Source organism: Lissotriton vulgaris, chromosome 2_1 (genome assembly GCF_964263255.1).
Source record: "Lissotriton vulgaris chromosome 2_1, aLisVul1.2, whole genome shotgun sequence".
Lineage (NCBI taxonomy): Eukaryota > Metazoa > Chordata > Amphibia > Caudata > Salamandridae > Lissotriton > Lissotriton vulgaris.
In genome coordinates, this window is record NC_141687.1 from 647,067,365 (window position 1) to 647,090,099 (window position 22,735).

Consider the following 22,735-nt stretch of genomic DNA (forward strand, 5'->3'; position numbering starts at 1 on the left):
GCAGTGGTGATTTATGCACATGATTTCTGTCAAATGTGTTTTCATGCCTAACGTCAGGTTATGATGTGCAGAGGCTAGGCCTGCGCTCAGGCGATTATGCTAAGGCTTTTATGCTAAAATGGTTTTGCATAACATTCTCTTGTTACCCTAAGGAGAAGCCCGAGATGATGCCTTCATGCCATTAATGTTTTTCCTGCTATTAATGTGTTCATGCTATGATGTGTCATGTTTATGCCTTATGCCTATTGAGAGGTCGCTAAGTGAATGATTTAGCCAGTAGCTACAGGCTGTTACCCATCTAAAGTTGATGTACTTTACCTTTATTCTTTACACTTACATTTATCCTAACTGTAGGAGCAATGGTTCTGGCAGCGGCCCGATTGGTGCTGCCCTGTAAATAGTCCCTGTGTAAATTTCTACTCCACGCCGTTTGGCAAACTGTAAATGCAACTGTGATTACGTTCTGATGTGTTTACTCTCCAATACACATACTGTTTTTCACCTAACCTGGTGTGGAGTCTCTTTTTGTAGTGTGCCTTGCGCGTCGCCTGTGTGTGCTGCGTGGATGCTTTACACATTTCCTCCGGAGTTTGGCCCGCCCGCTCTGCATCACCCTACCCGTTTCTAACAGAGACCAACAGTCTTTAGTAACTTGACACAGGCGGTGCCGGAAACATACAATTGTGATTTGTTTGAGGTTGGAATAACATGTACAAAGGAAGCGGCATATGAAGACAGGAGAGAGACGATTGTGAATAACGTCTTTTTGTAGAGAGGACCTCTAGCAGGACAATTCATGAGCAGGATAGCTAAGCACATGTATTAATGACTGTGACGAGGAAAGAATTAGATAATCTTAATATTTAGAGCTAAATTAAAGATTTTTTTTATCTTTTTAAGAATCAAACTGTTTTATCCACAAGGAACTGAGCAATTACAACTACTCCAGGATTTATGAACCTCCATATGATAAAATATTAAATCAATTTGTAAATCAGTCTTTAACGGATATAGACCACTGAGCACGAGCACAAGTTATGTACCTAAGCTTAGAGTAAAGAGAGAGCTCTCCTGGCGGTACAATGCAGACAGCTTTCCTTGATGTTGTGGCTCCACTGTTGCATACTCCAACTGCAAAACTTGGCCGACATCCACATCGTGTACGTTTGCATGCGATGATGAGCCCATCAGACGGATGTTGGAGCCATGCTGCACGGTGAGAGGGACACCCAGAGCATTTTTCACAGTCAGTGGAGCGCGTTGTTTGAAGGAATAATCAAACGTAGATGCAGTTCCTTCTGAAAAGGCCTGAAAGTAACATGTTAAAGGTGAAATGTGTGGAGTACATCATTGTTAGAAAGATCAAAAAGATAAGTCGTCCATTTTAGTAAATTTATTGCGTTTAATGTCTCACAAAATGGGTTTGATTTTCAGATATTTTTCCTGATCGCAAGAAACAAATGTTCATCAATGAAATTCATCATTACATAATAAACCAAATCACCAATACCAAAATGTGGCGTCCCATATCCCACGCAATTAAAAGGTCATATAATTGGTGAACGCTCTGCTATGCACATATCCAACAAAATCATATACCGTAAATCATGGACAAACTATAAAACAATCCCACGAATGATAATCAGTGCAAAAAACAGAAGCAAATGGTAAATATCTGCACATACGTTCTCCAGTGTTTCCATTTGAAAACTGCCCCATCATCGGGATGAGAATACTTGAATACTTAGAAACTTTATAAACATAAGTTCTGACGGCTACCTTATCTACAAAGAACACTGCCATTGGTACTTTCATGGAAAAAGATTTTTTTTAAGTCCTGCTACAGCAAGACTGGCTCATAAGGATGATAGTAAATATCCTACTTGAACATAGGCTCAAATGGTGGTGATATTAATCTCAAGAGAACTGTGTTTTGCATTCCCTAAAAAGGGTACAGTCATTTCTGTTAGAACATGTCTGATGATAAGTCATATAGAAGGCGAAAGGTCAGTTTCTCTTTTCCTGTGTTAGGGAATTGCTGGCAAATAAAATCAGAGCTAAGATGGTTACACTCTTATTTTTGCAAGTCGTTAAAGAGGCAAAGCAACAAGAAGAAAATGGACAAAGAAGACAACGGTGTAAACTCATTTGTATATAAACAGGAATATTTACAGCAAGTTCTAGTGACAGATTTGCCGGAACCTTCAAAGGCTACCAAAACTATGAAAGCAACGATGGTCGAGCCTGCTCAGCACCTCCTGATCAGGAGAATGGTGCATTTGAAGTTCACCTTGACCGAATAGGCTTATCATCAGCATGCTGCACAGATGTAAGATCTCCTGAAGTGAAAGGGGAGGCAACTCCCAATCACAGCAAATCTAGGCTTTGGTGGGCAGTCTCTTGAAAATGTACCCCAATGGAGTAAGCTTTAACTCGAACGGAATGTTATGGCATATAGTCATCTGAGGGAATTATTTTGCATACCTTTGTATTACAGCACTATCTGGGGGAGTAAATAAACTGCTTAAATCCTGAAGGTCTTCTGATCCTTCCACCACTTAATCTCCTCCAGGGTCACCTGGTTCTTAAAGAAGAACTCTACAATATCATATATTTATTTTTGCCTAATTTTGAACATTTTCATTGCCCTTTCTTCATTTCAAAATGAAACAAGATACCTTACAAACGCCAGAATAAGAATATACTATCAAATTAAAAATAATCTTGCAAAGAATCCAACTCGGAGAATAACCTCACAATATGCCCAACTTAAAAAATCATCCACAACTTACAAACTAAATACTAGGCCTCAAATCAGGAAACACCAAAGAGAAAAAAGGAGTTTTTAGCCTTTTTTATTTTTTACATCTTTTAATGGATTACAGGTTAAACTTATGATCTTACAGTTACCATATGTAATCTTGTTATACATATCATGCTGCACATCCCATTGATTCTTCCATTAAATACATACAGTTACTAAAGTGATCCAGTGGGAGACCGCCTGCCACGGCCCCATCCCTATCTAATTCAGCTCAAATCCGTTTCTGACTCGATCTGGGGTGGAGTGCAAATGTTCCCTTTATAAGCGTTCCATTTTCTCACACCCGTTTCCACTTTTTGGGGCATGCTCCATGTATATATGCCGGCCCTTCTGACACCATAGCACCATCCATATCCCCACAACACTCTTGATACGTCGGACAAGTTTGTGATCCCCAGTGTTTGGCTATGTTTCGCTTGGTCAACATCATACCCAGCGTTGCCCAATCTTGTGCTGCGTGGTTGAGGTCAGCCGGTTCCCAGATATTCAAGAGACATCTCTTGGGTTCCGGCAGGATGGTCACTCCACTAACTTGTGTAATGGCTCACATAATTGTTTCTCAGTAGATCGCTATCACCAGGCACTCTCACAGACTATGGTAGAAGGTACAAGTTGCCCCACAGTGTCTCAAGCACATTGTATTCTCTTGTGTAAGGTCACTCTTGTGTAATAGTTGTGATGTAATATCTTTAATTGTACTAATCTCAATTTTGAGGACATCGCCACTTTGCGTGGGGAGGCAATCGCCTCTTGCCAATCTGTCTCATCTAGGTCCCCCACTTCGGTCTGCCATTTTTCACGGAGAGCTTTTGTGGGATCTGGTTGATTTTTGAGGATTTAGTGATAAGTGAGGGAAATGGCCTTTTTGGCCATTTAGTCTGTTAGGAGCCTATCCTCCAATGGGGAGGCCTCCGGGAGTACAGTGCCTGCTGGTATGGCTGTCGTAAGTGCGTGTCTGATCTGAGTACACCTGAATATTTCCGAGGGTGCCATCTCGTATTGTTGTAGGAGGTGTGCAAAGGTCACAGCTCCTCCCGCACTCCATAAATCACGACTGTTGAGATTCCAATAGAGTCCCATTGTTGGAAGCCTTTACTGGTACTGAGCCTACCTAGTCTTTGTATTTCCCAAAGTTGAGTCAGCTGCGTTATGACACCGTCCCATCCTGTTTTTTTTGCGTGATATGTACCACATTTGGACTGTGTGTGCAGTGGGACCCAGTAGTGGTGGTTTGCGTGTTTTAGTGTAAAGTATTCTCATCACCCCTCCATCTCCCAAAGTAAATCTGTCTGAGCGGAACGCTGGGTGTGCTTGCGGGTCATAAAGCCATTGATTAAGTATGATCAGTAGAGAAACCCAGTAGTAGGTTTGTATATTTGGAAGGGCAATTCCGCCATCGTACCAAGCCTTTATCAGTTTAGTCATGACTATGTGGGCCGGTTTTCCATCCCAAAGCAAGTTGCTTACTTCTGCCTCGATTTCCTTTAAGTATTTTGGGGAAACTAGAAACGGGGTATTTTGGAGGACATAGAGAAACCTGGGGAGTGCCATCATCTTGAAAAGAGCAGCTCTTCTAAGCAGTGTCAATGGTAGGGATTGCCAATGCTTCGCATCTTGACGTACGAGTTACTTGCCTTCAGTAACGATGTATCTGGTAGAGAGGATTCTAGCAGACAGATTCCTCAATGTAGAATTATCCAGAGGCGCGAAACTGGATCCAGAAAACTTTTTGCCCAGCATCCCTGCGCGCAGGGGGATGGCACCACGCGACTCCGCTCGGACGCCTGCGAACGTGACGTCAGCGAGGTCACATAAGTCCCACCCATGAGCACCTACGTTAGTTTTCTTCGGAGAATTTTTCCGCGCCACAACACGGAGCCATCAGACAAAACTGCGACAGTATGGACACAGTATAGGAACAGTGTGCGAAAGAGCAGAAACATAGAAAAGGAATGGTGATGAACAACCGCATAAGGGTCAGTGGCCGACACTGCAGTACGTAAGGGGAGGGAAAGAATAAAGAACAGATCACCGCCCTGAACAGCAGCCCAGCCAGCACGGAAATAGCCACCCCTAGAGACAAAGAACATATAAAAAAATGTCATGATAACACGTAGCAGGACTATAATCCCAGTCAAAAACAATGAAGGGGACCCAGTCTGGGAAAAAGAAGGAACGACAAACGCCAGAACAGCCCCGACACAGAATGTGACCTCCCCCTAAGGAACAAGCGCAGAGGCCCCGCCAAAAGGCTCCAACCCAGAGGGCAGCAGAGAAGAATAGGGGCTAGAACCCCGAGCACTGGAAAGAGGGAAGGGGGGGAGGGCAAAGGTAGCCCCAACGTGGAGCAACCAGAGAATAAGGAGACAGAAGCCACCATAACCTATCCTCCAATGACCAAAAGGGAGGAATCGGAACAAATAGCAGGACATCATTCTGCCAAAAAAAGAGCGAAAGAATGCACTCACAGAAGACACAGCCACCCACCAGGAGGCGAAAGTAGAAGACCAAGCCAAAGGTCCTCGCAGAACGCGGAGGAAGGGCGGGTCATGAAGGAATCTGCGGCTAGAATCGGCTCTACCAGATACATCGTTACCAAAGGTAAGTAACTCGTACATCTGATAGAGCCCCCTACCAATACCCAAGGGGGAGGAGGGTCAGCAGAGAGGACCCCACCAGCCTGGACATAATAGAGAGTCCCACAGGGGATGAGGTCAATGGACACAGAAAGAACCCTGCCCCCCCAGGCAAGGGGAACCCCTGCATTCAGGCAGCAGGGGAAACAAAGGCAAGGCTAAGGAGACCAAAGCACCCCGTACCCAGTCAAGGTACAAAGAATCCCCACCAGGCGTGCCGGGGCCCAAGCAATGAAGAGGAGCACCTAAGAAGAAGAGCAACCTAGAGACTCCAGGGAAAGAGGTAGAGTGAAAGCAAGCCCCCCCACCTCCCCTGACCCCCCCACGAGAACGCCCAGTTAAGAGGGCATCCGAGCCCATCACAGCTGGAAGGCAATGGACAAGACAGAACGGCGCCTTCGGCAATAAGGCAGGCGGAGCAGACGGGTAGCCCGAGGTCCCCAGGGGAAAATGCCCAACACCCCGCAGGGGCAAACAGCACCCGAGAAGACACAAGAAACTGAAGAAACTCCAGAACCACGGCAACCCCAGGGAGGAGAGGGAGAACTGAAGACAGGGCCCAGTGGAAGAGGACCGAACACACCCCGACCTCAAGCAGCGGACAAGGCTAGGAGGACCGTTCCGCCAAAGTGCCAGAAGGCACAGATATGCAGAAAAACAGCAGGTCGGCACTACAGGCACAGCCTAATGCAGACAACAGCACAGAAAGGTGCACCAGGACAAGCCAGATGCCAGCCGGAAACAGATGCCAGGAAGGCTAAGAAGGCCCCGGATAAAACCCAAAGAAGAAGGCTGCATATACGGCCCATACAACAAAAGAAGCAGAAACAAGCAGAGCTATGATGCAAGGCCGCAACAGCAAGCCAGACTAGGCTAGCAATGCAGCGACCCTGGAGAAGGACAGCCCGGGGCGCAACCTGAGCCACTGCAAAACCCTCAGCAAGAGGAACGTACCTGCGTCATACTGCGATGCCATGGAGAGCAGAGGCCTGAAGGCGACCGCACCTCTCCAGCACATGATAGAGCTATATAATAGCTACCAGAACCCAACATAGGGCGTGTTACGTCCCAAGACATGGGAACCCTCTTAGGAAAAACTTTCCACAGCAGAGTAAAACAGAAAAGACCTGCGGAGAACAGCAGACAGCTTACCAATCAGTCAAGAAGAACAACAGAAGGCCTAATCTCAGGGCCAACACGGCTTAGCAAAAGCCAAAAATCACAATCCAAAAAGGAGGGCTGGACCACTGTAATCACACAGAACTCACAGGGGCGACCCACCCGAAAAGAAGAACACCTCTCAAAATCCATAGCAACTCACAGGTCACTGAGGGGAAGGAGGAGGAGGAGGGGAAGGAGGGGGAGGGGAAGGAGGAGGAGGAGGAGGAGGCGGAGGAGTAAGGAGTAAGGAGGAGGAGGAGGAGGAGGAGGAGGAGGAGGAGGAGGAGGAGGAGGAGGAAGAGGAGGAGCAGGAAGCCCCGCCAAGAACCTCTGAATGGCCGAGTCCACAGGGGCGTGGAACAAAAGAGTGCCATCAAAAGGAAGGTCCACCAGCCATTCCTGATCGTTCTCTGGGAACACACTGCCCCGAAGCTAGGCATGGTGACGAAGTGCAACCGACGAAGGCATGGCCCGACCAAGCACCTCTGAGATGTCCAGAGTGGAGCGAAGAATAAACGCCGCCAGCCCTGGGACATCCAACTCATGGTTCTGCAGATCAACACAGGCACCCTCCTGAGAAGCGGCAGACATAAGGGACTCCGCTGAGTCCCACAAGGGAGAAGTGGCCCTAGCCAAAATGCATAGAGTGTTAAGGGTCCTTAGAGCCGCACTGATAGAGGCGAACATATTGCGCCCCCAGGAGTCAAGCCAACGGGCCTCCCGTGAAAGAGGAGACAACAATGGTGGCAGAGAGGGGAAGACATTCTTTAAAAGGGGGCCCCTGGTAGAAGGGTGGAGGGAAAGACACACAGGATCACACGGCGCCGGATAGTGGTGGTGCAAAAGGGTTTGGGCTCCGGGTCCTCCGTGGCGGGGCAGCCCCAAGTCCCCAGAAGAGAAGAATGGAGTGAATCCTTGAAAGGAAGCAGCAGCTCCCGACCACCAGAACCCTGATGGAGGACCCCCAGAAGATGATCCGCGGGGAAATGGGCAGCTGGATCACCCATGTGCAAGATCACCACAGCCGTGGAAACAGCGCGAGCAAAGGCAGCACCCGCCTCCGTAGGGCCCCACGGTGGAGAAAGCAGCTCCTCAGTAGGTGACGGCAGAAAGCAAAGGCGGCTGTCCCCCAAGCCAACCAGAGGAAGGAAAGGCCAGGTACGGAAAGGAGGAAAAGGTACTGAGGAGTGGGTGACCTGTGGCGCCTCCGGTGAAGACCGCGGCGACGGCTAGGAGCCATCCTTAGAGGACATAGGAGGAAAAGCCACGATGCGGCGGCCCGTCTCCGGCGAGGATGAAACCAGGAGAAGGAGGCATCCGAGGATGAGTCAATGACCCGACGTCGGCCTGGCGCCGTGGAGTCCGCAATCTGAGGCATGACATAGTCGTCCGGCTCCGAGGCAGATGCCGTAACGAACTCAGTCACAGCGCACGGCGCAGGAGACGGGGCTGGGCTGGAGCCGGGGTGGCGAGGGAACGGCGCCGGAAAGTACTCTGTATATTTCATACAAAACGAATGCTGTTGGAATTTGTAGACTGAATTTTTGTGTTGAGAGACGCGTTTGTGACACTGGATATCTGTTGAAAGAAAAATTATTTTATCCAGTACTCTAGGTGATTAATAACAACAAAGGGTGAGATCATTAGTGCTCTATGTTTTTAAGATTGTATACACATTAGTTTACTTTTGTGTGATTAACATCTCTTGGTAGTAGGTGCAAGAGAGCCAAGCAAGCACCCCAAAACCTACTGCAACGAGTAATAAGAATTTGTTCCCACTATATTATTGGATACTTTGATATATTTTCTACTTCTTGATTGTGGTGTTCTTTCTCAAATAATTGGGAACCACTACTACCAACATATTTGTACCCATTTTGATGTCTGGTTGGGGAAGGGAGAGGGGTCTGCTTCTGACCCAATCGCGGTTCATCATGCACCACTGCAGGTCTTTTGTAGTTCATAGCAGGATCTGGACCACAACAGTGAGATTCCCCTGATGCTGCGGCCATTGAAACTTCAGGTCCCAATGTAGAGCTGTGCAATTGTCCAGCTCACAGGATACCCTGTGTTAGACCTGGAACATGTGCCTAAAAGGACATCTGTTAGTGCTTCATTAAAGGTCAATAGGGGTTCACACATGAAAGCTGCAGGCTGAAGCACCTCCGTCAGAATAGTAGTCCCAACCTGCACAGAGGACAGCTCCAGGCCAAGGACCTCTGCTGCCCTCCTCGCCACCAAGGCATATGATGCACCCCTCCTCCATATCCACACTAGGTGGAGAGAGCATACCAGTATCGGGTGAAGCGTTCAGTCCATTGGCTTCCCCAAGATACTCATACCAGTCCAACTGTTCCACTGGAACATCTAGTTGTTGTTCTAAAGGGTCCATAGACCCCTCCCAATCCTCCTAACCAATGCATGAAACTTTCCCAAAATGCAGAGGCAATGGCATAGAACCTCTACGGTCTACCAGAGTCAATTTTGAGTGAAGTCAAACCGACTCAGAGTCATCTGGTAACAGGATAAGGCTGGCGCTGTCGCTGGGCAGTGGCAGCCCCAGAGGCATCGACTTCAGGTCAGACACCAGGAAAGGTTGCGTTGGCATGTCTGGCGTCAACCCAGATCCGGAATTGGATCCATGGGACCCTGCCATGGCTGGAGCTGATGGCGTGAACCTTGCTTGGCCTCCTCCGACCAGCGTGTGGCCTGAAGGGTGTAGCAGATGGGTGGGCCCACTCAATTACGCAGAGCATGGCTTCATAAAAGTCCTTAATCAGAGCAGGGGTCACTCTGGCTCCCAGAAATAAGGCTCCCGCTCCACAGAACCGTATCTAAAGCGCTTACTGGTCTCACCGATGTATGACAGATGAGGTGAAGTCAAAGTCCATTTGGACTTCTTTTTGTGTCTCTTCCCCTAGTGTCCCGAGGACCTCAAGTGAGGAGAGAAGGACTTGGGCCTCCTGGAGCAGTTCCGCGACCTCCTCTTCCTTGAACAGAAACAGGATATCAGAGGAGTTGTGCCCAATGGTGTAGACTGCCAGGTCACAATGAGCTTCAAAGATTGCTCCAACAAGGCCTTCAGAGCAATGTCCCTGCATTCCAAGCACTACTACGTGTCGCACTCGAGGCACCCCAAGCAGATGAGGTGGGGGTCGGTTACGGACATGGCGGGGTTACAGGCACCACACAGTTTAAATACTGTTTGTCTAGATGACATCCTCGACACACAAGAAAAAATGTACTCGACAAAATGTTGAAAAATCCTGTCAAAAAAGAGATAGAGGGGTAGCTCTTCACTGGGTCAGCACTTAACTGGCACGGAAAGAAAAGAACTGATGTCCGTGCACTTGGTTGGCGCCTATATAGGTGACCACGAAATCATAACCAAGGCTAACAACACCAATGTCATCACATGGAGCCGATCTGAGCCACCTTAAGGTGTGCAAGGGTCCTGCTCATGCAAACGTTTATGGATCCAGTCTGACGCCTGGGGACATTCAAAGGAAAGGAATTTGCAGCTACTAGTCTGTATCAGAGTGCTGAGTTTAGAAAGGAATTGTTTACGCTGCACATGTATATGTACAGCATGTAAGAGATGGTGAGTGGGTGTTTGGGCCCTCGAAAAATAGTTTGCTCCCCTTGGCATACCTTATATGCAGCCTGGGGGGCTCTTTGCCTGCCAGACACACTAAAAGTCTCAAGTTGTGCAAAGCATGATTGTAGTATCCAGGTTCCTTGATAAGCCAATCATGTGATGTAGGAAAGCAGATCTGCTTTCATGGTTACCACTACATTTTCCCTCTTGTCTGCGAGGCTTTGACTTAGTCTGCTGGGTTCCTGCTAGTCAAGCCCCCAGCATCTGTGCTCTCTCTCCTCTAAATTAGCTCTGGTAAGTATTTTGGTACCTTCACAATTTGCTACTGGTGTACGCTTATAAGTCCCCAGTATATGGTACTGAGGTGCCCAGGGCATAGGTAAACCAGGGGTCTCCCATGGGCTGCAGCATGTATTATGCCACCGATGGGAGGCCACTTAAACTGTGATTACAGGCCTGTCATTGCAGCTGTTTGCGCTGATGCTTGCACCACTCAAGACATATATAAGTGTCCTTATATCTGGGGTCACCACACAAACCCCATGGCAGGCCCATCAGTCCTGAGGACAGGGTGCTTGGTTATAAGTTTGAAGGTGGTCCTGCAGGAGTCAATTCACCAGGCTTTGTAAGTGCAGTCAGCCATTTTAAGGTATATAGTGGACATCAGCCATTACGAGATGTTTAACTATATAGTAGCTACTCCGAACCCGGTCATGTTGGGTATCAAACATGTTGGAATCATTTCCAAAAACAATTCTGGTACTGGAAGTATGATCCCATATACTGGGGGGCTCCTAGGGGGACCCCCTGTACTCCCAGTAACAGCCTTTCAGGGTATCCCAGCAAGCAAGTGGTGCTGCCAACCACAGACACAATTCTACCCTCCTGCTGCTGAGCTGAGCTCGAGCCGGGGAAGGTAGAACAACAAGTTTCCTGTCACAGGGAGGTGTGAGCACATCCCAGACAGGACTTAGTGTATCGGGCTGGGGCGGGGGCACTTTGCAGTGCCACCAGACTACATTAAAGGCCAGATTGGTGCCCTCCTAGCATACTCTGGCTTGAGCAAGTCCAGGAACCCTTGGTTCCCGCATTGGCACAAAAATGGACAAAGGACATGGGAGCATCCGCGACCCGCTGGTAGGGAAACCTACCACCCCCCACCCCCCCCCCCCCACTCCCAAGTTATTCCAATCTTTTCCCTAGGGTACGTAAGGAATCCACCTTTGGGTGGGTCCTTAGATTCCTTGTGGAAAAAGACTCACCTCTCAAAGCAAGACTCTCTTCGACAAACAATCTTCGACCGTCTGGACTTCGTTGGACTTTGACTGGAACCAAGACTGCATTAAGGAAGACCCCTGCTGCTCCTGGTCTTGCTGTTCTTCAAGTCGTCTGTATTGTCTGTGCTTCATCCATGCTCTCCAGAAGGCCTGTGGGCATTAAGGACATCCAAAGTAATTTCTCTGGGAGTGAAGGATTCACGCCCCTGCATCTTCAGGCAATGCAACAAAGCTGACCAGTCTGCAGCTGCTGTCATCCTACGGCCTTCCCGAGGCCCAGTAACTCAGTTGGTGGTTTTGCAGCTCCCTAGAGGCCTAACCGGTCTTCTCAGCAATTTTGAGGACAGTATCTCTTGTTGGGCCGCTGGTACCAAACTCCTGGGCACTGCGTCGACTTGCTGTTCCCAAGGCTTGCTGGCTCTACACTCAAGAGATCTTTGGGCTACAAAAAGCTCCATCCTCCAGCACCTCATCCCTCGAAGATCAGCGTCCTCACTGCATCCTCTGCACTGTGCGCCTCCATCTTGTGTGAGTTGCCTGAGGTCCTCTTGCACCTCCTATGTGCCTTCGGCCTGGGGGTCATCTTGAGAGTCTTCCTTTGCTTCAATGGGCTGCCCTGCTTGCTCTGACTCTCCTGCACTTGGTGAGACCCTTGAACCTTGCTGGTCCCAACGGTTACAAGTTATCACTTTCCTCATCATTTGCAGCTACCAAGATTTGTTGGCGCTCCCGCAGGACACCGACCACCTAGACACCAACATCCGAAGTTGGATAGCTCATGCACAGTTTCTGGTATTACTCAGCATTGCTTGGTCCTCACAGATTTAGCGACAAGGTCTCCGTCTTCACTTCTCAACGTCCCGACATCGGTGGGCATTGTGCTTCCGTGCCGCCTAGTCACCTTTGAGTGGCAGAGTCTCTGTATACTCTGCTTGCAGGTTCTCCTGGGAACACATCTGGGTATTCCCCCAGAGACAGTCATAAGCCATAGGGCATGCAATTGAGATGGCTAACCTCTGCCATTTACAGGTCAGGCAGAATATACGGCCCCCCTAAAGATAAAGGTCTGCATTCTACTGCCTCATGGCAGACTGGACTGAAATTTAGGGGACACAAATGTGGGTCAAAGGAATACTCTATAAATCTTCTCCAAACTCCATAGGCCCAATGGGGTATAACTACCCAGTGCCAGCCCACCAAGGAGAGAGATCCTTGTGGGGCTGGCACTGGGTAGCTTATGGGGATGCAGGACCAGAGAACTTGGTCTGATTGGTGCACCTTGCCAGAGGACTTTTGTGCACTGTCTGTGGAAAGGACTGCATGCCTTCATCAATAGTGGCTGGCCTGGGCTGACAAACTGCTAATGTGTGGCACCCTGAAGTGGGCTCTCAAGGACCTTTTTCTCGCAAAGGTCTCAGGGATATCAAAGATTTCCTACGAGGACCCGCACCATCTACCAGTGACATTTGATCTGTGCCTTCTAAGTGCCCACATCACCTGCTGAAAGCTGGACAGGACAGTGTGAGCTTGCAATTACAGAATTGTGCCTGGAGTTTGGAATACCGAGTGCGGAGCTCATGAAGTTGCCCACTTTGGCAGCAAAGTGGTTCCTGTACTGCAGGGACCTTAGCATGAATAATTGTCTTGTTGGTGGTGTATGGACTCACCAGTTGCGGGATCCAAAGTTGCCCAATTCATCTACTGTGCAGCATTTCCTTCATGCACCAAGTCGAATGCATGCACATTGCGTGCGGTGTCCAATTCACAGGTTGCGATCCTCAGAGGTGGGGGACGAGCCTAGTGCAGAGTCTCATTCTACATGGTGAGGCTTTGTGGAACTTGCGCCTGTGACTGCAAACTGAATCACCCGGTACAACCGATATCAAGTTATGCTGGATATAGTGCCTCATTTCCAGGGAGGGACAGAAGTACAAGTTACTTCCTTTCGGTAATGTAATATCTGGTAGAGACACAGTCTACCAGCAGATTACTTATCGTTTGAATTCTCCCCAGGAGCCAGTCTGGATCTGGAAATATTTCAGTAGTACCTCAGCGATGCGGAGGATGGCATCGTATGACTCTGTGATGATGTCATCTCCGGATACGTCCTAAGTGGAGCCATATAAGTTCTCTCATGCGCGCAGGCGTCAGTTTCTTCGGTGAAACCTTCAACTCCAGAAAGCGGAGCCTCCATAGCAACTGGCTGCGGAAACAGTGTTCCAAAAAGATCAAAAATGTCTGAAACATTAATAAAGTAGAAACATCAAATGGTATGTTAAGACCAGACCTGGATTTCAAAGAAAACCCGAAAGTAGTCAATAAAGCCCAGGGCTACATGAAACACTTCACTTTGATGAAGATGAAGAAACACCATGTAACCTTGCACTCTATAGACCATCCATTAATGGTAATAAACAGTATGGTAAAATGAAAACTAAACCTATAAAGCCATAGCCAAACTGTTAATTGAATCACATCCTTACCCGACCTAGAAACAGTGCCAACACAAGGTGTGATAACAACAATCAAAGAAAGAATAAATTAATCAATACTTCTCACTGGAGTCTAACCCAGTATGACAGAGAAAACACCTCCACTTTACTGACCACACACATTTGGAAATAGGTGGTTTGGCAACATCTAAACAAAACTATGTGGTCAGGTCAAGTATTTTGTTGAATCCCAACAAGAGCGAGACATTTATAATCTGGTACATAGAATCAGTACTGAAAAAGAGTATAACCCTTACCTCATAGGTCTTTTGCAAAGTGGGAAGGATGGGCAGGGTGTTAAGGAATCTGTGGCTAGACTGTGTCCCTAACAGATATTACGTTACAGAAGGTAAGTAACTTTTTCATCTGATAGAGACATCTAGCTGCAGATTCCTTAACTCTTGAATTAAATACCATACCTATACTCCCCTGGAGGAGGGTCTGTGAACTAATCCTACAAAAATTCATAAGAGAACCAGCCGGTCATATCTAACAACCGACTAATTGTACGTAGGAATAGTAGAACAAGCGCTGGACTATTATTAGAATCTATGATCAATGTCACAGAACATATAAATAACAACATTCCTACAATCCCCAAAAAAATCGGCTCTTGAGGGGGGAAAAAAGGGGGGAGGGGACTCCTAAATAACCATCTGTCAGTTATCAGACATCATCCTCTATCCCGAGAGGAAAAGAGAACTTGTTGACCAAAATGACCAAGTGCAAGACAAAAGTCATGCAATCCTCATTGTTCACAACAATAAAGAAATATCAAAGAAAGAACTGCCTTGATAAGATTCAAAGAAGGACTCTCAGAACTCATTCCCATCATACCAAGATGAATGAAAAACAAAAGAAAGATGAACAATAATACATCCATGATATAACGAATAATGTCTGATCAAAATGACAACCCAAGGGTACATAATGCACTGTAAAGAAGATAAAAAGACACCTAGCAGTTTTGTATAAGTCTGTCATAAAGATGTGTATAAATATGCATAGTTATGTCACTAGAGACTCCGAGCGACACCAACAACTCATAGAATTTTGCTGAACAATATGAACTGCTGGACCGCAAGGTTTTACAAAGCTTGCCCCCACAAAGCCTTCAGTGCCATGGTCCGACAGTCCAAACATGACTTCTAGTCAAGAACACGGTCGAAGCACCAAGGTACGCCGGAAAGAGAAGCAACCGCAACTCACCTTAAAACCTCTTTTTTTTGTGTTCATATATATATATTTTTTTTCCTATGATATATTTTGGTTATTGCACTATTATTTGCATTTCTTTTTGTTACATATGTTTGATCTTCACATGTAAAAACAATATATTAATAAATGTATATATATAGATTTGACACAGGCAGCTGTGGCTGCTGAAACTCGTTATCAGTTGTTTGTGCCAATAAACCGTCTTTGAGCGATCCAGAGCGTGCTGGAGTAGGTCTTGATAGAATAGCAAGCGTATGGAGTTGAGATATAAAAATATATATATATTCACAGAAAAAAAACAATAGATTTGAGGCCTGATATAGTTAGTAATTAGTATTTAAAAAACCTTTGAAATTCACTGAAAAAAACATAGGTTTTAGGGGTGTTGTAGTTAGCTGGACATTTCACTCGTACAAAACCATTGAAATTCCTCTGGTGTGGTTAGTTGTACTAACTATAACTCACCCGCCCGCAATCCACTGCTGATGATGATGTCACATGTTACATTATTCATGACATGGTCAGTGACATCACTGATGACATTTAAAATGACATCACTGATAACATCATCCAGTGAATGTGGTTTTAGTTTGATTTTTAAATAAGTATTATATATATAACGATGTGCATTGAAGACTGAGTGGATGTATAAGTGTCTGGATGGAGGAATTAGTAGCCCTGTGATTGACTGTCTAAGTGACTAACTTAAAGTGGTTAAATATATGGGATAGTGATTAAACAGTGTGAATATCTATATCACTCTATATCGAGTTGCGTAAACTACTAAATAAGTTGGTTACCAGCTATTTGAAAGTCTATATTATTAATTAGTTAAGTGAGTATTTGTATGGGATAGTGAATGGGTGTGTAGTTGGGTGGGAGGTGTGTGACTGTCCAAAGATGTATAAATAGTTCATTTAGTAGGTATATGAGGTTAAGACTGTATGTGGAAACAGTTGTTTGGATGAGTGATTGTCTTCATGGGTGTGGTGATGAGTAAATATATTTCTCAATGATACATGTCCAACAAACTAGAAATATAAAAGGCAGTGTATGTGACAGTTGTTGTATATAAATAAGTATACATAAGACTCAGTGATTGTATGAATGACTATCGAACACTTTATACATGCAATGATAGATATGTTTTAACAAGATTTCGTTTTGATTCTTTTTATCGTCTTGTCTCATTCCCTGAGACCTTAGACTGGACACGTGAATTAACTAGATGTCCCTGTGATGACTGTACTCCTCAGTCTACTTTGCACGTAATTTTATTCTGTACTTTCTACGAGACCCCGCGTAAACGCTGGTTGGTCCCACTTCTTCGACAAACAGGACTGAGAAGTTGCAGACCTGCTCTCTTGGCACTACAGTTTTTAGACACTCAATTTGTTGCCAAATGTATAGCTTGCTTCTTAAAGGCATGTCTGAAAATTCGATCTCAATTAGCGGTTTCTGCATTGTAAATTTTTATGTGCATAACTTTCATTCAACTGCCAATCAGGGCTTCATTGTTTAGACGATTCTTTTTTAAAGATCAATTTAATGTTTTGTTATGTATTAGTCAATATTGTACATATGAACATTTTTATAAATTTGCTGCAAATATTTTTCTATAATGTACTTTAATGATTGTAAAATCAATCGAAATAAAGTTTCTTTTGACTTTGACTACATGCAATAGCGATTTTATAACACTAAGTATGAGGTACTATCTGAGTTACTATATGAATAACTAAAGTGGTCTTTGTATAAGTGTGTAGCTGAGTAAATGTAAGTATGTTCAATTATTTGCATAAGTGAGTAGGATGACTGCATAAGTCAATATGATGTGTGCTGGTGTGTAATGTCGATGTAGGTGTATACGTATATTTGATAGTCTTCTATTGATCTTTGTTAGCATGTATGACGGAATCTGTAGGTAAGTGTTTAGATGTGTGTGTAGATGTAGTAATCACTGAGTGGGTTTTTAGAAACTTGTATTTGGTGTGACAATGGTTTCAAATATGGTACTCCATATTTTAACACTGCCACCTCGCAAGAGCAGGCACACCAAACACATGCACACAATGATCCAAACATAAGCATTGACTCAGTCACACATCTCTCACATTCAGCATGAGCATGTAGCCACAAAAGCACTCTCTTATCCAGTTTGAGCAATACCATATGCACCCTTCATTAGCATGGCTACATCTTGCACCCACCCATCAACAAAGATGGCATCTTTGGACTACTCCAAGGTGATACTTTAGCCGAGCCAGACCTTGCAGCTTCCCTCTCATGAACCTTGTTATAATAAATGCAAATGTATTTGTTTTGGTACGAATTACCCCTTCAGAAGACCACATTTATTAAGTGATTGTAGAGCGTGGTGCCATACACTTAATTTCAAAATGTATTGCATATGTGAGATTGGCATACAAAACATTTAGAACCAGATATAATTTGATTGATAAATGTGCACTGTTCAATCAATGCCTCCCTGCAGCATCGGTGGAAGAGACATGGCACCCTCGATCAAGTTCAGGTTTGCCTCATGTGGCAGAGGACCACACATCACACTTCCACAGAAAAGTGGGAGGTCCAGTTGGTTCCATTACCTTTCATGAAACATAGCTGCTTGGTTATCAATTTGGCATAATTGCCTCAGAGGCATTTAGATGTGTATTTGTTCTCTATATGCTGCACAACTGATGGCCATGTATGCATTTTTTTTCTCCTTTCTTTTCCACATTTCCGCACAAGCAGAACCCAATTATACAGCCATGTGCAGCTGGAAACTGACGTGTCCTAGCAGAGAAACACCGAACCCCAAGAAAGGAATGGCCTCTTGCATCTCATTGCAATATTCCTTTCCTCTGGGCACCTCGTTGCAGACAGGAGTAGCCCGGACTTACTTGGACAGCCAGCTACAGTTCACACCTGTTGTTACCTCTCCCCTTATAGTCAGAGTAGAACCTTTTCCTCCTCCGCATGCAGGTTCCCATTGACTGAGACCAACCCATGGAGTCATGCACCACTGCCACATGATGCACTGTTCTGTGGTCTGTCCTCGTTAGGATCTTGTCTTCAAGTTCTGTGCTCTTATCTTTGTGGCCTGCGGTGAGCCTCTATGCAGGAACATGTCCACATGTATTTCTCTTTCCCAGGGGTCACTACTGCATCCCTTATCTTGCCCACCAACACTCTAGGTATGGAGCAGGTTGGGGGCAGTATTTTCGCAGCCTCCAAATTCCACTTTATTTTCACCTGTTGCTATGGGAATATATTGTCATGCAGCCCTCTTTGGTCGCCTCGAATTGTCTTTCCAAGGCTCCCCATGACGATCTTCAAGTTAATAGTTACAAAGTAATAAAACACCTGACTCACACATCGCCACACTTATACATTTAAACACGGGGCAGTCTGATGTGAGGAAAGTAATCTTCTGCTACATCGTCCCTACTTGTCCTGGCTCCTGCTCCGGGCACAATTTTTTCTATAAGCATCGCTGGTACCCAGAGCAGTCACTACTCTCTATCTAGCGTCATCCTTTACAATTAACTCCTTTTTGTCCTTTGCAATTAACTCTCATCTCTCCACTACATTATACTTTGCTAACCATGGATCCTTAAAAACAGTATGTTATGCAGCGCCTGGGCTGCATTTTTGAATACCTTGTTTTTCCAACAGAAATGCCATTTATAAACACTATATCCAGGCACCACTGCAGGGGCTACTTTGTGGCGTGCAGAGAGTGGCAAAGCTTACCAAACTCATACACCTCAAGCACCAATGAAATAGGCAATTGGGTAGTTAAGTAGAAATACTCCTCTGGACTGACCCAAAACAAAAATGACGCTCGTTTTCCAAAGCTGTGGCTGAAAGAACAAACCACATTTTTTTTCCCTATCACACAGAGTGCCTTAGGGCTCCATACTGTCACCTGTCATTTTCAACATTTACATGGAGTTGTTTGGTGCTCTACTGACAGACAACAGCGTTAAGAGCCACCAATGCCGATGATGCACAAATGTATTTGAAGGTCTCCTCTGCTTACTAAATACAGTGCCTCAGACTCTGCCTGCACATCACCCAGATCTGGCTGCCCATCACTTACCTGAAGCTCAACACAATCAAGACAGAAATCATAATATTTGTCAAGAACAGAAAACAGGATACACTACAAACCTGGCTCAAGGACATAAACCCTGTGAGAAAATGGGTTATTGGGTGAAACCCTAATCAAGAAACATCCAGAATCCTTGTCTGGGTGACGCAAAAAAGTCACTAAATTAACCAGTCCTTATCCCTCTGGTAGTTATGCTCAAAATTAGTCAGGTTCGATTGAAGGTCCATGCTCATGCCGTAACGGTAAATGGGAAGCTTGGCCTGTATACAGACATTCCATCAGCTCCCCAAACACTACTAACCACCCAGCTACCACACTCTTAAATGCATATATTTTAATGCAAGATCATTACCCAAACACTCCATCGAAATCTGAGACCTGATCAGGGATGAGACTACAAATCCAGTTTGCATCACAGAGACATGGTTCAATGAGAATTCCCCCTGACATTGTCGTCTCTCAGCCCCCAGACTATAACAAATTAAAATGCGACAGAGTAGAATGCCAGAGCTGGTGCATGGCATAACTTTTAAAGATATGAGCATATGTTCAAAAGAATGCTATTCATCATCTGCTGATGGGAAATGTTAGTATTTCAACTATCCCCCACAGAACAGAGGCTGATGAATGATACTATTGTCTATAGACCGCTGTCGGGCGCATCTTAATCCGGAGGGCCCGGTCTGGGCTACCTACACCTTCCCAGAGCCCTTGAGGTGCACCCCGTTGCCCAGGATAACACACTTGCTAGGGGACGGTCACCAGGAATTCCCCACGCCCAGTCGGGCACATTCCCCCGGACATGTTATGTTTACTTTTTTTTTTTAACTCTGTAGTACTTACACTGTTACTCCATCCCCTTAGATTGCTTTGGAGACCCACTTTCCCCTAAACCCCATCCTATCGTGACAACAGCTTGAGGCAACATGTCATTAAAGCTTTGCAATATGGATGACATCGACTTCTTCATTGGGCCACAGGTAATTAATTCTATACACGGGAGACGAGATATGAGCGACCATAAGGAGGCTAGACATAACTGCCTGAGCTCCACGGCCTTTGAGGAATCTTGCCATATATCCTGGCCCAGAATGGAGGCGCTGACACTGCATCAGTGACCGATACACTTAACTGCATATCCTATGAGAGGTGACAACTGAATTTGAGCTCGGAGAATGTGGAGGCAACAAAAGGTGGAGGCCCTCTCGGCATGTTAGTATAATTGCGGCACCCACGCTTTATACTAACGTGAAAGGAGTTTCTCTTTTAGCCGAGTCCCTTGCAGACTCTGTGTGGCCCTGCCTTCCTGCTGTGGTAAAAGGTTCCTTATCTTCTTTATGGGGCCATCTGGACCAATAAAGAAGATAGGAAACCTTTTACTTCCGCAGTAAGTCAAGGAACCCAGTCTGAAAAGGACGGGGCTTAAAGAGAGAGAAGAGCGTCACTAGGACCTCTTCTCCAATGGCTGGCCACCGTTTAGGATGCCAGCCAATGGAGAAGAGGGGTGGGGCTTAACCCTAGCTAGTGAAGTACACTCTAAAACATAAAATCTCGCAAGCTCGACTGCGCTTGTGCGCAGTACGCCACGCAAGACCTAAAAAAGTGATATTTTTTGGGACATTTGTGTTTCCAGCAGTTCCATTTTCACTCACATCTGATTCACTCATATCTCCTGTCAAGTTAGGGGGATTTTTTTACGTAGTTCACTTTCAGCGCATCAAATCGCCTTGAAAATGTTAGGATCCTTCCTTGTTTATATTCATTGCCATCCCTTATGAATTTCCTATTTTTCGGCTCTCCTCCTATTTTCCTCCTATATTTCTCAAGGCGAGTTTCCATGTCATTTCTTTATTTACTTGACATGGTCTGGGACTACCGGCCACCCCCCTCCTTACTACACAAATTGCATTACTTAATTCAGCAAGTCAACACATGGGTCTTTGGAAGGCAGGGGTCAAGGGACCCCTGGCCGTATTTATTAAAATATGAAAATAAAATGAAAATTTTAATAAAATAAACATTTTTGACAATTATTGAATGCACCTTTCAGAACATTAAATTACATCCATTTTGACATTGTAAGATGGGCTAACCTTAACAAATATCTAGTACAGCGTGTTTCCTAACCGAATCTAAACATTCTGAAAATTAAGCATTCTAATAATTAAGTCGGACGGCAAGGTCGCTAACCGGTGTCAGATCCTTTACAGCTACGCTCTCACGTTCGAGATGCGCATGCGCAACCCAGGGCACGTTTCACCCCGTGCGCTCTGAACTCCATTAAACCATAACAGGAGGGCCCACACTTGCGCACCTTGATGACGTCATAGTGTCTGTGAGGGGTGGCTACCAGCCTGAGGAAAGCGTGGACTCCCTCCCCCGCACCCTTCTAAGTAATGGATATCATATCCTGCCCCTGAAGTTCTGGGAGAGACCAATCCCTCCCGACGGGCGGCCCTTTCGTGAATGGGCCCGCCCCCCCAAGGACCTTAAAATGCTGCTCACCGATTATGACCTTACCGCCAGACCCACATAATAAATACGACATTGCTATTCTAAGAGGGAAAAAAGGGGCCTAAGGAGAAAGTTAGTTAAAAACCACAGCAACACACAAAAACATCTGCACAACATTTACATCTGTACATTTTCCTGTAAACGGGAAAAAAGGCCTAAGGAGACAATAAGTTAACACCACAGCGAAGCACCAAGCATATATACCTGCACATCCCACCTGTGAACGGGGGGAACGCCCGAGGCAGCAATCATACCATTCTTATGATCAAGTGACAACATTAAACAGTATACCTACCATTGTCATTACCCAATTCGCTAACCAAGGGGATGGAGGGTGGGGAAAATTAAAGAGCCCCACGGTGGGGCGATGAGCGAGCCTGGGGAGCGCGGGCACAAAGAGGCCGCTTCCCGCGCTCCCCAGGCTCTTAACCCCTTCGTGGTCGCGGCCCCGCCCCCCCGGCTCGGAAGCACAAAACTACTTCCGGGGCAAGGGGGTGGGACAAGCCACCACGAAGGGGCCGGGATATGGGAGGGGCCGGGCCCTGCCATGCCTGCGTGGGGGCCGATTGGCCCCCCCTTTTCTCATGGTCTGGGACTACCGGCCACCCCCCTCCTTACTACACAAATTGCATTACTTAATTCAGCAAGTCAACACATGGGTCTTTGGAAGGCAGGGGTCAAGGGACCCCTGGCCGTATTTATTAAAATATGAAAATAAAATGAAAATTTTAATAAAATAAACATTTTTGACAATTATTGAATGCACCTTTCAGAACATTAAATTACATCCATTTTGACATTGTAAGATGGGCTAACCTTAACAAATATCTAGTACAGCGTGTTTCCTAACCGAATCTAAACATTCTGAAAATTAAGCATTCTAATAATTAAGTCGGAC

General features: G+C 45.8%; 1 protein-coding gene across 1 annotated transcript in view; it reads right to left on the bottom strand.

Annotated features, from left to right (window-relative positions):
* VPS13C (vacuolar protein sorting 13 homolog C) overlaps positions 1–22,735 on the bottom strand; it is a 2,437,235-nt gene that overhangs the window by 979,039 nt on the left and 1,435,461 nt on the right. Inside the window, exon 57 of the mRNA XM_086955811.1 lies at positions 1,044–1,308. Coding sequence (XP_086811937.1) covers positions 1,044–1,308 — 265 coding nt within the window. The remainder of the gene's footprint in view (positions 1–1,043; positions 1,309–22,735) is intronic.